The 12,423-nt window shown below is 42.3% G+C and overlaps 1 protein-coding gene across 1 annotated transcript in view; it reads left to right on the top strand.

The window, feature by feature from the left end:
• The window catches only part of LOC134540145 (lachesin-like), a 306,225-nt gene that overhangs the window by 288,991 nt on the left and 4,811 nt on the right, over positions 1 to 12,423 (top strand). The window contains exons 6-8 of the mRNA XM_063382681.1: positions 2,882 to 3,166; positions 6,580 to 6,642; positions 9,187 to 9,354. Of these exons, the coding sequence (XP_063238751.1) occupies positions 2,882 to 3,166; positions 6,580 to 6,642; positions 9,187 to 9,354 (516 nt within the window). The remainder of the gene's footprint in view (positions 1 to 2,881; positions 3,167 to 6,579; positions 6,643 to 9,186; positions 9,355 to 12,423) is intronic.

Below are 12,423 nucleotides of genomic sequence, written 5' to 3'. Positions count from 1 at the left end.
TCATTTTAGTTCCAGCATAAAGTATCACCATTAAGGCCCGTGTAAACATTCCGAACCTTCTTATCCTGATGTGAATGACGTCTTTTTTTCGCACGGAAAACTGCCTTGGCTACAATTGCGAAGTCCGATGTCCGAAACTACCGATTTCTAAATTAGTCTTCAGAGCGCAATAAATATTTATAGCGCTGAAATAAATTATATTAGATTGTTTTTATTTATTTATTTCATGCATTGTAAATTAGTACGCAGCTAAGCTTTGAGTTTCCAATAAACTTGTGAAGGTTGTGGGAGTTTAGTAACGTGTGTTTGTTCTGTAACGAAAAAGTAAAATCTAATAGCTAATAAATGAATTCTAAGCACTCTGAAAAAATGTATTTTGGTTTTCGGTTTTTGAAAAGCATCGGTTGCAAACGGACAGCACCAAACAAAATTTCGTCTTGGTGTTCTTGGCTTCCCATCAAACCGTCCGTTATGTTTTGTTTATCCTTTCGAAAATAGAAATGGAAAAGCAAATATTTCGAGTGTTCTTTGTCTTCTTCTATGCTACCGAAGGACACAGATTGGGACAAAAAGTTCAATTTGACCAATGTATTTGGACCAAGCCACCAATGACGTCAGAGATTCACGCGGACCAATCAGCGATCAGTCTCCGTCGGACACAGTTCAGGACATTGCAATTGTAGACTTGGCTATACAGTCACAGAGTTAGCAAATGAAGAATGCAGTGGTATAAAACCTGCAACCAAAGACCATGGGGAAAAACATGCGAGGAATAAAAGACGATCGCCTCTCTGTAAAAAAAAAAAAAAACAGCGCACATGATCCACTTGCATCATCTTCTCGAACATGAATGGTGGGATAGCAAGCGGAAAATTCCGTTCGATAATAATAAAAAAAAATCTATCGAGGGTTGTCTCGTGTGTAACTTCGCCGATCTTGTCGAGTGCTTTGAATTGGGGTCGCCCTTGGTCAGATATGATTTGGAGGAGCGTCGGGTGATAATGACGAGACAATCTCCGCTTTTCGGCTTCCACCTCGGAACGACAATGTTGGCGGCAGTTTGCGAATCCTGGATGTGAGATGTACACACATGGTTGGCGAGGCACTTCAGACGGGAAGCCTAAGATGTACATCAAGTTCTGTCCCTGCCCGAACACGCCCGAATATTCACCTTCGGCCAACCTCAGGTTTATTTATATTTCTCTGTTTATTGTAATGTAGCTACACTAACCTAAATAACCGTCCATGGTGTTTTAAAGTGTTTTAATGTAGCTAACCTAACCGACCACTTTTTTAATATTTGAATTAATTTTTCCCGCGCAAAAAAATAAAACAAAATCCCGAAGTCGGCCGAAGGTGAATTGTTCGGGTGTAATCTGGGAACGGCGGAACTTCGTGTGCATCTTAGGTCTCCCCACTTCAGATACGCCCGTGGCCGCGACTGCCTCCCAAAGAGGAGGAGTTCGACCCTTCTCCCTCCCTCGAGAGTGTGGGTTCCTCTCCCCGTGCCCGACTCTATGGCGCGAGGAGCGGCAGGAGGGGCAGGTCTCCGCAGGCACGTAACTCTATGGTAATTATTGCCGCGCCAGCCACAAAGGCATGTAAGCCCCGTTGCTCTGTCTCTCCCTCGCCGCCTCGCGCGTGTATTTGCCGGGAGGAGGGAACATTATCCATTCCAGTCAGGTGGGGCTGCTAAGCCGCAGTATCGCAGCTCCCAGTGCAGCAGGGGGGCAGGGGGGCAGGGAGGGAGGGGGTGCCTGAATCGACATTGCGAGGACGCTGGCTCTGCGGTGCTGTGAATCGTCCCGCCGAGTTCCCGACGATGTGACGTCGCCAAGACCCTGGATCGCGGTATTGTCGTGGAAGTGTATCACCTCTATTATCTTCTCCGGTGCTTAATGGACGCAGGAAAGTGTTGGTACTCAACACCGTTTGTCCTAAATGTGTTGTTCACACTTAAAGTGCTTGTCCTAAAGGTGTTGTTCACCCTAAAAGTGCTTGTTCTAAAGGTGTTGTTCACCCTAAAAGTGCTTGTTCTAAAGGTGTTGTTCACCCTAAAAGTGCTTGTCCTAAAGGTGTTGTTCACCCTAAAAGTGCCTGTCCTAAAGTTTTATTTTATTTTATTTTTGGTAAACTGACATTCATATGGGTCAGGTTTTATTCTCTTATTCTGAATATTTTCTGTTTGTTATTTTTAATATATTTTTATTTAATTATTTTCGTCAGTTTGGATTTTTTTGTCCCGTGGCCATTTATTTCTCACAGAGCTGTATTACCCCTCATTGCAATAACTCTCAAAGAAGACACTTAACTATTTTGGATGTGGGTGTTCTTGAAATATGGTTATTAGTTTCATCAGGATTGTAAAATTATGAATGAGATTATATCACCACGTGTTCTGCGTTGATGGTAGTGATGGTGATGATGGTAGTGACGGTGTTGATGCTGGTGGTGGTGGTGATGATAGTGATGGTGTTGATGCTGATGATGGTGATGATGGTAGTAATGGTGTTGATGCTGGTGGTGGTGATGATAGTGATGTTGTTGATGCTGGTTATGGTAGTGATGGTGTAGATACTGGTGGTGGTGATGGTGGTAGTGATGGTGTAGATACTGTTGGTGGTGATGGTGGTAGTGATGGTGTTGATGGTGGAGATGGTGATGATGGTAGTGACGGTGTTGATGCTAGTGGTGTTGGTGATGATAGTGATGGTGTTGATGCTGGTGGTGGTGATGGTAGTGACGGCGTTGATGCTAGTGGTGGTGGTGTTGATAGTGATGGTGTTGATGCAGGTGGTGGTAGTGATGATGGTAGTGATGGTGTTGATGGTGGAGATGGTGGTGCTGATGTCTGTGTCCGACTCCGTGCTCCCCCTCGCAGTCTCGCCGATGATCTGGGTGCCGAACCAGCTGGTGGGGGCGCCCGCCGGCACCGACGTCACCATCGAGTGCCACGCGGAGGCGTACCCGCGCGCCATCAGCTACTGGGTGTACGACAACGCCATGCTCCTGCCCAACCGCAAGTACAGCACCGACGTGGCGGAGAACAGCTACCGGGCGCACATGCGGCTGACGGTGCGGGCGCTCGAGCCGGTCGACTTCGGCAACTACCGCTGCATCTCCAAGAACTCTCTCGGGGAGAGCGAGGGCTCCATCCGACTGTACGGTGGGTCCACCGCGCAGACATAGCCCATAGAGTACATCCCCACTGCTTTAAATAACACATCCCACCGGCAGCGGTAAGCAAAGCTGCATAGCCCAGAGCACGTTCGGGGAGAGCGAGGGCTCCATCCGACTGTACGGTGGGTCCACCGCGCAGACATAGCCCATAGAGTACATCCCCACTGCTTTAAATAACACATCCCACCGGCAGCGGTAAGCAAAGCTGCATCGCCCAGAGCACGTTCGGGGAGAGCGAGGGCTCCTTCCGACTGTACGGTGGGTCCACCGCGCAGACATAGCCCATAGAGTACATCCCCACTGCTTTAAATAACACATCCCACCGGCAGCGGTAAGCAAAGCTGCATAGCCCAGAGCACGTTCGGGGAGAGCGAGGGCTCCATCCGACTGTACGGTGGGTCCACCGCGCAGACATAGCCCATAGAGTACATCCCCACTGCTTTAAATAACACATCCCACCGGCAGCGGTAAGCAAAGCTGCATAGCCCAGAGCACGTTCGGGGAGAGCGAGGGCTCCATCCGACTGTACGGTGGGTCCACCGCGCAGACATAGCCCATAGAGTACATCCCCACTGCTTTAAATAACACATCCCACCGGCAGCGGTAAGCAAAGCTGCATCGCCCAGAGCACGTTCGGGGAGAGCGAGGGCTCCATCCGACTGTACGGTGGGTCCACCGCGCAGACATAGCCCATAGAGTACATCCCCACTGCTTTAAATAACACATCCCACCGGCAGCGGTAAGCAAAGCTGCATCGCCCAGAGCACGTTCGGGGAGAGCGAGGGCTCCATCCGACTGTACGGTGGGTCCACCGCGCAGACATAGCCCATAGAGTACATCCCCACTGCTTTAAATAACACATCCCACCGGCAGCGGTAAGCAAAGCTGCATAGCCCAGAGCACGTTCGGGGAGAGCGAGGGCTCCATCCGACTGTACGGTGGGTCCACCGCGCAGACATAGCCCATAGAGTACATCCCCACTGCTTTAAATAACACATCCCACCGGCAGCGGTAAGCAAAGCTGCATCGCCCAGAGCACGTTCGGGGAGAGCGAGGGCTCCATCCGACTGTACGGTGGGTCCACCGCGCAGACATAGCCCATAGAGTACATCCCCACTGCTTTAAATAACACATCCCACCGGCAGCGGTAAGCAAAGCTGCATAGCCCAGAGCACGTTCGGGGAGAGCGAGGGCTCCATCCGACTGTACGGTGGGTCCACCGCGCAGACATAGCCCATAGAGTACATCCCCACTGCTTTAAATAACACATCCCACCGGCAGCGGTAAGCAAAGCTGCATAGCCCAGAGCACGTTCGGGGAGAGCGAGGGCTCCATCCGACTGTACGGTGGGTCCACCGCGCAGACATAGCCCATAGAGTACATCCCCGCTGCTTTAAATAACACATCCCACCGGCAGCGGTAAGCAAAGCTGCATCGCCCAGAGCACGTTCGGAGAGAGCGAGGGATCCCTTCAGCTTTATGACTGTTACATCGAACAGGTAAACGCTTTTAGAGTTCATTACTGCCGTTACAGTGACACATCCCACCGGCATCGTCAACCAGAACTCCTTGGGTACGAGAGAAAGCTCCTTCCTGTTGCAACGTGTGTATACAGGAACACATAGCTGCAATGTGTTTTAGGTCAAAGTCGTCATTTCATTGCATGATGGACCTCACCTTCTTCTGTGAGCTATTATTCTCTCATTCTGGAAGTACATTTGGGTGCATTACACGGGGCTGCAATAACATACAACTTGGTTTCAGAGAAGAGCTCAACTTTTCTATGGACCTCACAAGATTCTGTAAGTGATGGGAGATAGCAAAGAATTCACCGATGTGTACGAGGATAATCTTTTAAGGATTTCAAATGCTTAAAAATAATGCTTTTATCAGAATGTTTCATCTCTGTTGAAACTACAAATGTCACCAGCTTTGTTATGTCAATAATTCGATCTAACATAAAGAGAATGCTTTTAGTGGTTTTCACATACAGATCTTTAAGAAAATTTACATGTTGCGTAAAACCACTTACATCATGTGAACCTTGATGTCTCACTCCTTCACCTAGGCTATCAATCCATCAGGCTGTATGATGAATCCACGTACAGAGGTTCAAGTAAATAACCTTTTTTTTTTTTTTTTGCAGTGAACACAAACCCTATGTCACATAATGGATCTAGGTGATAAGTGAATCTTCATTCCAAAAACTTATTATATATTATTGACACATGTATACATTATTGATATTGTCATCTTCTTTGAATACCATTTAATTCATTTACGCCAAAAAGAGGATTCTGCTATGCTGTACAAAAAATACATGTTCTTTTGACTCAACATGCAGTTTTCATGTTGCAGAAAGCAGTCGTCATTTATTTCATGGTGAATATTTCCTAATACACCTTGATTTGAAATAAAAGATATATCATAAATCATATTGATTACTTAAAACATGCCTACAAGTAAGGCACACACATACCAGAACATATTTCCTCTGTCGCAAGCTGCTTGAAGTTTCATGGATCTTTTTAAACATTGTTTAATGATAAATATTGTTCAAAAACATAGGATGACACCGAGAGAGATGTATTGAGCATCATTATGGCTAAAGTTTTCTGTGGCTGTAGTCTCGAAAATATTTCCTTTTCAGGTTGTCCCATTTGAACTTCCTGGATGGAATGGAATTAAGTTACCCTAAATAAGCTCAACCAATCTCCAGCTGATAAACTAGTATAAATGCTGCTGTTTTGGTGAATCAAAATCTCAATGCTTATAAGATTAATGCTAGATAGTCGGAGTGTCAACATGTAGAAGTCTGCATAAGAATATATTTAATTATCTGACGTGATAATTAAGCCCCAATCTCGCATTTTTGGCATCATTTCACGTCTTATACAGAACCCCCTAGATCCTACGAAAAACCTTAAATTAAAGTTAGTACATATACTTAGACATTCAAGAATAGTAAATATTATTTTCAGACAATAGCCAATAAACATGGACCCTGCAATTTCTGATAACTGGCATTGTTGTTCAAAAGCTTTTTTGAAGACATGTAATGATGATAATTTATTTTATATGATATATAGATAAAATACAAGAAATAATTGTGCTGGTCATGGTCTAAGATGAAAATCATAATATATTTATAAAATTGGCTGCTTAGTAAAAATGCTTTCATAGTAAAAAAATTTTTCCCTGGGATATTAATCAATTAATCGTTCCCTGAAATAATGGTATGTGAAAAAGATTATATTTTTGTTAAGAATGGATATTGAGGTTTTGTTTGTTGCATGGCATTGATTTGGAAAAAAAATTACTTTTGCTGTTGATATTATGCTATTTAATGGGTTTACATAACACGAAAACAAATATTTATGTATAATTATTTCTTTCCAGAAATTCCAATGCCTTCTACACCTCCTAAGGCCAATGAAGTACGTAGCGGTGCTAGTAAAGAAGGTAAGTCAAATCCACTAAAGCATTTTCATTTTATTGGTGAATGGAAATCTATATTTACGTATACTACAAATTGCAGGGTTAATTTTGTTTTGTGCAAATGCCTAAACAATTAGTATAGTTGTTCCATTTAAATATTCCAACAAAAAGTTCAATATAAGAGTTTTGACTACTTTTAGAGTTCACCATAATTATCTATTACAAATTTAACTTTAAATTCAAAAGTGTTAATCAAATGTGTTTCAAAGATTCCAAAAACAATTTTCTCCATTACAATTAAAAAAGGTATTTAATTTTGAAAAAGTATAGAAAGAATCAATTAAATAAAATTTGTTTTATAAAATGTATTTTCTTAATCTATATTAAATTAATGACTTGAGATATTTATTTTAGTGGTTGGTTTTAATGTTTTATTTAAAATTACTTGTAGGAAGAGTATCTCATTGCCAATAAATATATTGTTTTCATTATAGTAAGAAATATTATAGCTTAAACAATATTATAAAGTTAAAGGACTTCTTAAATTTTATGGAACGATATCAAAACTTTTTTCTAATAATATAAATGGAAGTGCAAAAACATCTGAGAATAAAATAAATCATTTTTGTCATTAAAATTTCTTGACCACTTGATGGCTTTACCCAATATTCTTGAGTATCGATGTCATAAGCGACAGATGAGTAGTGATAATGTGAGAAAGCAGCATTGATGGAATGCGTTGGCGGAGTAAATGGGCTTACCCCTACGAGAACCCACCTGTCGACGGCAACATCCGCCTTGTTTCCCCACTTGCAAAAGCAAATAATATTCTGATACTCGCTGGGAATTCATTAAGATGGAAACTTACTAGAAGAACAAACATTTGTTCTAATCTTAACTGTCACACCAGCTATGACTTTCTTTTTCAACGAAACCCCAATAATTATATTACTTCATTTAACTTACAAAATATACAACCCAATAACAATTACACGAAAAAAATTGTACTGAACTTATGAATATTGATATTTCAAAGATATAGTATTAAAAGAAAATAATAACCTCCTATTATTATATCTAGAAATTCGAATATTCCTACCATTAAAGACATTCATCTGAAAATACATAACATAAAAATGGATGTTGACGTTGCTTTGGCCTGTGGCACTAGCATGTTTAAGGCGAAGAGTTCAATGTTTGGTTCCAAATCTCTATCCTGAAGATGGCGAATGCAACGTCAAACAAAACTTCAATGAATTCTTTGTCTTCAACATCGCTAGAACAACACAAGCCAAGTCAATTCAGACAAAACCTGCTATGAATATATGGTATTCATTCATGAACACAAACATTAAGATGAATTACAATTTACGGTACAGAAAATGTCTTTCATCCAGCTTTCTATGATTCGGCATATTCTGTTATCCATTCTGTAGTTCAATCATGGTTCGAAACCAACACATCACACTCAGAATTTTATAAAAACAAAAAGTAACATGCAGTGATAGTAGCGCTACCTAGCAGCCAAAATTTTGACGCATTAGTGACAGCATCGAAGATGGCGGACAACACTAGCACCACCTAGGAGTAAAATTGGAATCAAGATGGCGGTTGTACGGTCTTAGCAGATGACACTACACCATAATTCTGGTAGCGATGAGAAGGGGGAAAGAAAGAAGAGGACGCACCATCGTTTGTTCGAATTTTTTTTCACTTAACCAGAGTCAGCAATATCTATATCTCGCCTTCGTCGTGATTATTGGGTGTGCCATAAAGAGGAACAGATCCTCCCGCTCCCCTACTAAAGCAGATCACATTCATTTGTGTGTGTGTGTGTGTGTGTGCGCGTATATATATATATATATATATATATATATATATATATATATATATATATATATATATATATATATAGTACAGCTTCATTTTTCTTGTTTTAAATACCCTTTTGCTGTAAATTTAATTTTTCTGACGTGACAACGTCTAATAAATCGATGAACGCCGGCTGCACGCACGAAAAAGTGTCCGTTACGCACATTGTCCCGTTACGCTGTGTCCCGTTACGCTCATTGTACGCTTGCGCCGCATCTATCTCTCTTCCACTCGATTGGAACAACCATCGGATTTGACTTTTTCGAGGCACATTAAACTTGAAACACTCCCATTCGTTTCCTACTTTTCCTATCATCGTCCTATCCTTAACAGAATAACACAGATTGGAATAAGTTAAATAGCAAACATGTACAAAAGTTATAGTTAAAATGATCTCTTCGTTAAAATTAAATTGTAGATTTCGTTTCACTCCTTCTTTGTAGCCATACGAAATAGTGATAATTCAATAAAAATAATTCAATGTTTTTAATAAAAGTATGCAATCATTTTCATCAATGTTTTGTTATGACGTTGTCACGTTAAACTATCGTCCAGTAAGCCGACTTTACAGACAACCAATAATTTTTTTTTTTTCCCTTGGTATTCCCGTTGAAACTACACTGCTATCTGTGGCCCCAGACCCGCTGGTTTGCGCGCGTGTCACTGAGAGCGCGCGGGTACGCGTGTGTGCCGCAGACAAGGCGGCGCTGCAGAAGCCCGAGGAGCGCACCAGCTCGGCCTCGCCCGAGGCTGCGCGCAGCTCGCTGGACAGGGGCGAGTCCCTGGGCGCCACCCGGAGCGCCGACCGCCACGCGCCTGCGCCCGACTCGCCCGACTCGCCCGACTCGCCCGTCCGAGCGGCAGGTACAGCACAGCACGACAAGCTCGACAACTAGTATAGTTTTAACTTTTATAACAACAACAGAAAAAAAAACATAAAAATCTCAACGACTAATATTCAGGAATGAAACATAGTTTTTATCTTTCATAACAAAAACAAAAAAATTATATACAAATCTTAACAACTAATATTCAGGAATGAAACATAGTTTTAACTTTTATAACAACAACAAAAAAAACAATTATAAAAATCTCAACAACTAATATTCAGGAATGAAACATAGTTTTTAACTTTTATTTATACTTTCCCTTCCGTGCTACCGTACTACCGTAGCTCATCTCGTCCCGAGTGCGCAGTGTGTGCGTTTTCAATGGTGACCTGGCCATGTCTTACCGAAGAACCGATTTCTGTCGTCAGCACTGTCCTTGTTTCACCGTACCCTGTGGCCAGGTAACATGTCACAAGTACAAAAGTCTTAAACACAACTCTTTTTAATTATATGGAAAAAAAAAATTAATGTGTCTGAAACATTGAATTTTGTATAAGGAATGTATGGAAACACATTTTCTTGTTGTGTTTCGAAAAGAACATATTCTGATAATATTTTATTTTTTTTTAGTTCTAAGGGGACAAAATTGTTTTTCTCTATTTGAGCATAGCAAATAATGTAATTGAATCCTCGATATTAATAGTGACCGTCTGTTACAAAGACATTCTCCTGTGAAATAATAATTTATTTTTAGCGTTGAATATTTTTTTTTCTTTTAGAATGAATACGACTGCAACAGTACTGCAAATTTACACGATTTAATTGCCTTTAAAAATTACAAAATAGTAAAATTAAAAAAATATATATTAAAAACCCATTGTTTACAAACATATACAAAATAAGATTTTTAATGGTAATAAGCGAGGTATAGCAATCTGGCAAACAGTGGTACATAAATTGAGGAGGAGGAGGGGTTTTTTTCTCTGTAACATAACTTTTCAAGCCCTGTCATTTCGTTCCATCTACCTCCCGAACCACCCCTTCTCCCCACGGGAAGGGGGGGGGGGAAGCAACGAAATAAATAAATATATATATAACTAACGACTTTCTAGGTAAAGATGAAGCACGTCTCTGCTAACCACTAGGCCCAAAATGTTTTCCTCTCGCCAGCGAAATTCGTTGCAGCCTGGCACAACGCCCAACTTGGGGCGACCTCTTGACCCCCCCCCCCCCCCCCCCTTCCTCATACCTCCTGGTCACAGCAGCGCCCAGGCAAGAAGGTGGGATGGAAACAGAGGAAGAAAGAGGACGGCACACGCAGCTGGTCTCGTGTTTATGGCTGAGGGAGGTAGTCGAAGGGATGGGCCATCGAACCCCCCCCCCCCCCTTCCTTCACCTTCCTCAAAGTTTCGCGCTCCGAGGGAGAGATTAAGTTCCGTCGTTTACATTCGGCCGAAAAGCACGTCTGTCCCCTCCCATCCATGTGCTCCCCCCCCCCCCCCGTGCCATTCCCTTCACCACCCTGGATAGATCGCCTCTACCTAGCCACCACTCCTGGACTCTGGAGTCCTGTCCGAGTAGAAGGTACGTGTTTGCATCTCAATCGTTCCGAACTCTAAAATATTTGTTAAATTTGTGGAAACCCCCAGAGCTGAGTTCAGCAGAAACTGCTGTTTTTTTGTTTTTTTTCCCCCCGAAGACGTGTTTTTACATAGCCCAATGTCATATCCCAGTTCGTTGACGTACCGATTTCAATGGTAGGGTTAACGCATTGACTTGCATGTATTTTTTTAAATTTAGAAATTGCGTTTTTTTTTTATTTTTATCTTGCAAGCTACCTCCTCGAGACGCAATGGCACTATTCAGGGAAATCGAGGAAATGATTTCGCCATGGCCTGCAGTAACGAAACAACCCAGGTTTTTCCTTGAAGTGAATTCGGGTTAACGGTAAACAACCACAGTCAGGAAGGCCAGTCCATATTTAGATCCCCGATCATTTGGAATACTATTGCAGTGTCTTGCCACTTGTTCAATCTCGCGCCATCCAGTACTAAATTCAGACAAATTGTGTATGCCCCCTGCGGTGACATGCCTCTACCCATGCTGGTGGAACCAAGCATGATCTCCCACGAGGCACGGGAGCGAAAATGGTCTATCCAACCATGAGAGCGGAAATGTCTTAACACCTACATCGAGCTCCCAGCCAATCATTATCTAAATCACGTCCAGCCTTCCCCACCAGCCTGAAAAGCTCCACTCAGACAGTACCTGGTCTAGTCAGACTGCTACCTTTACCGCGGGTTTTTTGTTTAACGAAACGACGTGGCACACTCGTCACACAGGTCCATCATGAAGAAAAAACCATCCCTCAGAACCTCCCCCAGCGGGAAGCCTTCTTTTCACAGACGAGAGAGCCAAATGCCCGATCGTGCATCTTCGGTTTTTTTTTTTTCATTGTAAATAAATATGGCGGTGTTGATAAAAGGATACGGAAAAAAACATGAACTTCGGGGAACTTCGGGTTTTGGCTCTCTCGTCTGTGAAAAGGTTTCCCCACCCCCTCATCATGCGGGGTGAACCACTGCCACCGCGAGTACCAACTTACACGTTAACAAAATATTTTGTTGGCTAAAGAGAATCTTAAGGGCGATGAAAATTGTTGCATGGTATTATATGAGTGATTTAAAAAAACATATGAAAACAAGATTTATGGTGTAACAGTACATTGTTAATACGGCCTGCCATTTGGAGCAATAATCTGGACGCTCTGCCGTGTGTGATTCTCGACTATGTTAGAAACATTTACAGTTTATTTTTTTGGTTTCATGAGACGTCGATAACGACAATTTTAGAGATCTAGACGAAATCGGCCATGCCCAATAGCAAGGGAACATCCCAGGTTTTGCCTGGAATGATTCCGGAAAACCGTAGAGAACCAAAACAGGAAATTCCTTGATAGAAATTCAATACAGTATTCTCCAGATTGCAAGGTAAATATAATTCAGTTGTATCACTTCTGCGAGATACTTTTTTGTTTGTTGAAACAATTACATTCATAGGATTAATTACTGAAGGTTAAGAAGTCCAGTCATTTCGCGTTCAT

The sequence above is a fragment of the Bacillus rossius genome, chromosome 16, assembly GCF_032445375.1.
Source record: "Bacillus rossius redtenbacheri isolate Brsri chromosome 16, Brsri_v3, whole genome shotgun sequence".
Classification (NCBI taxonomy): Eukaryota; Metazoa; Arthropoda; class Insecta; order Phasmatodea; family Bacillidae; genus Bacillus; species Bacillus rossius.
This window is presented reverse-complemented; position numbering and strand designations above follow the sequence as displayed.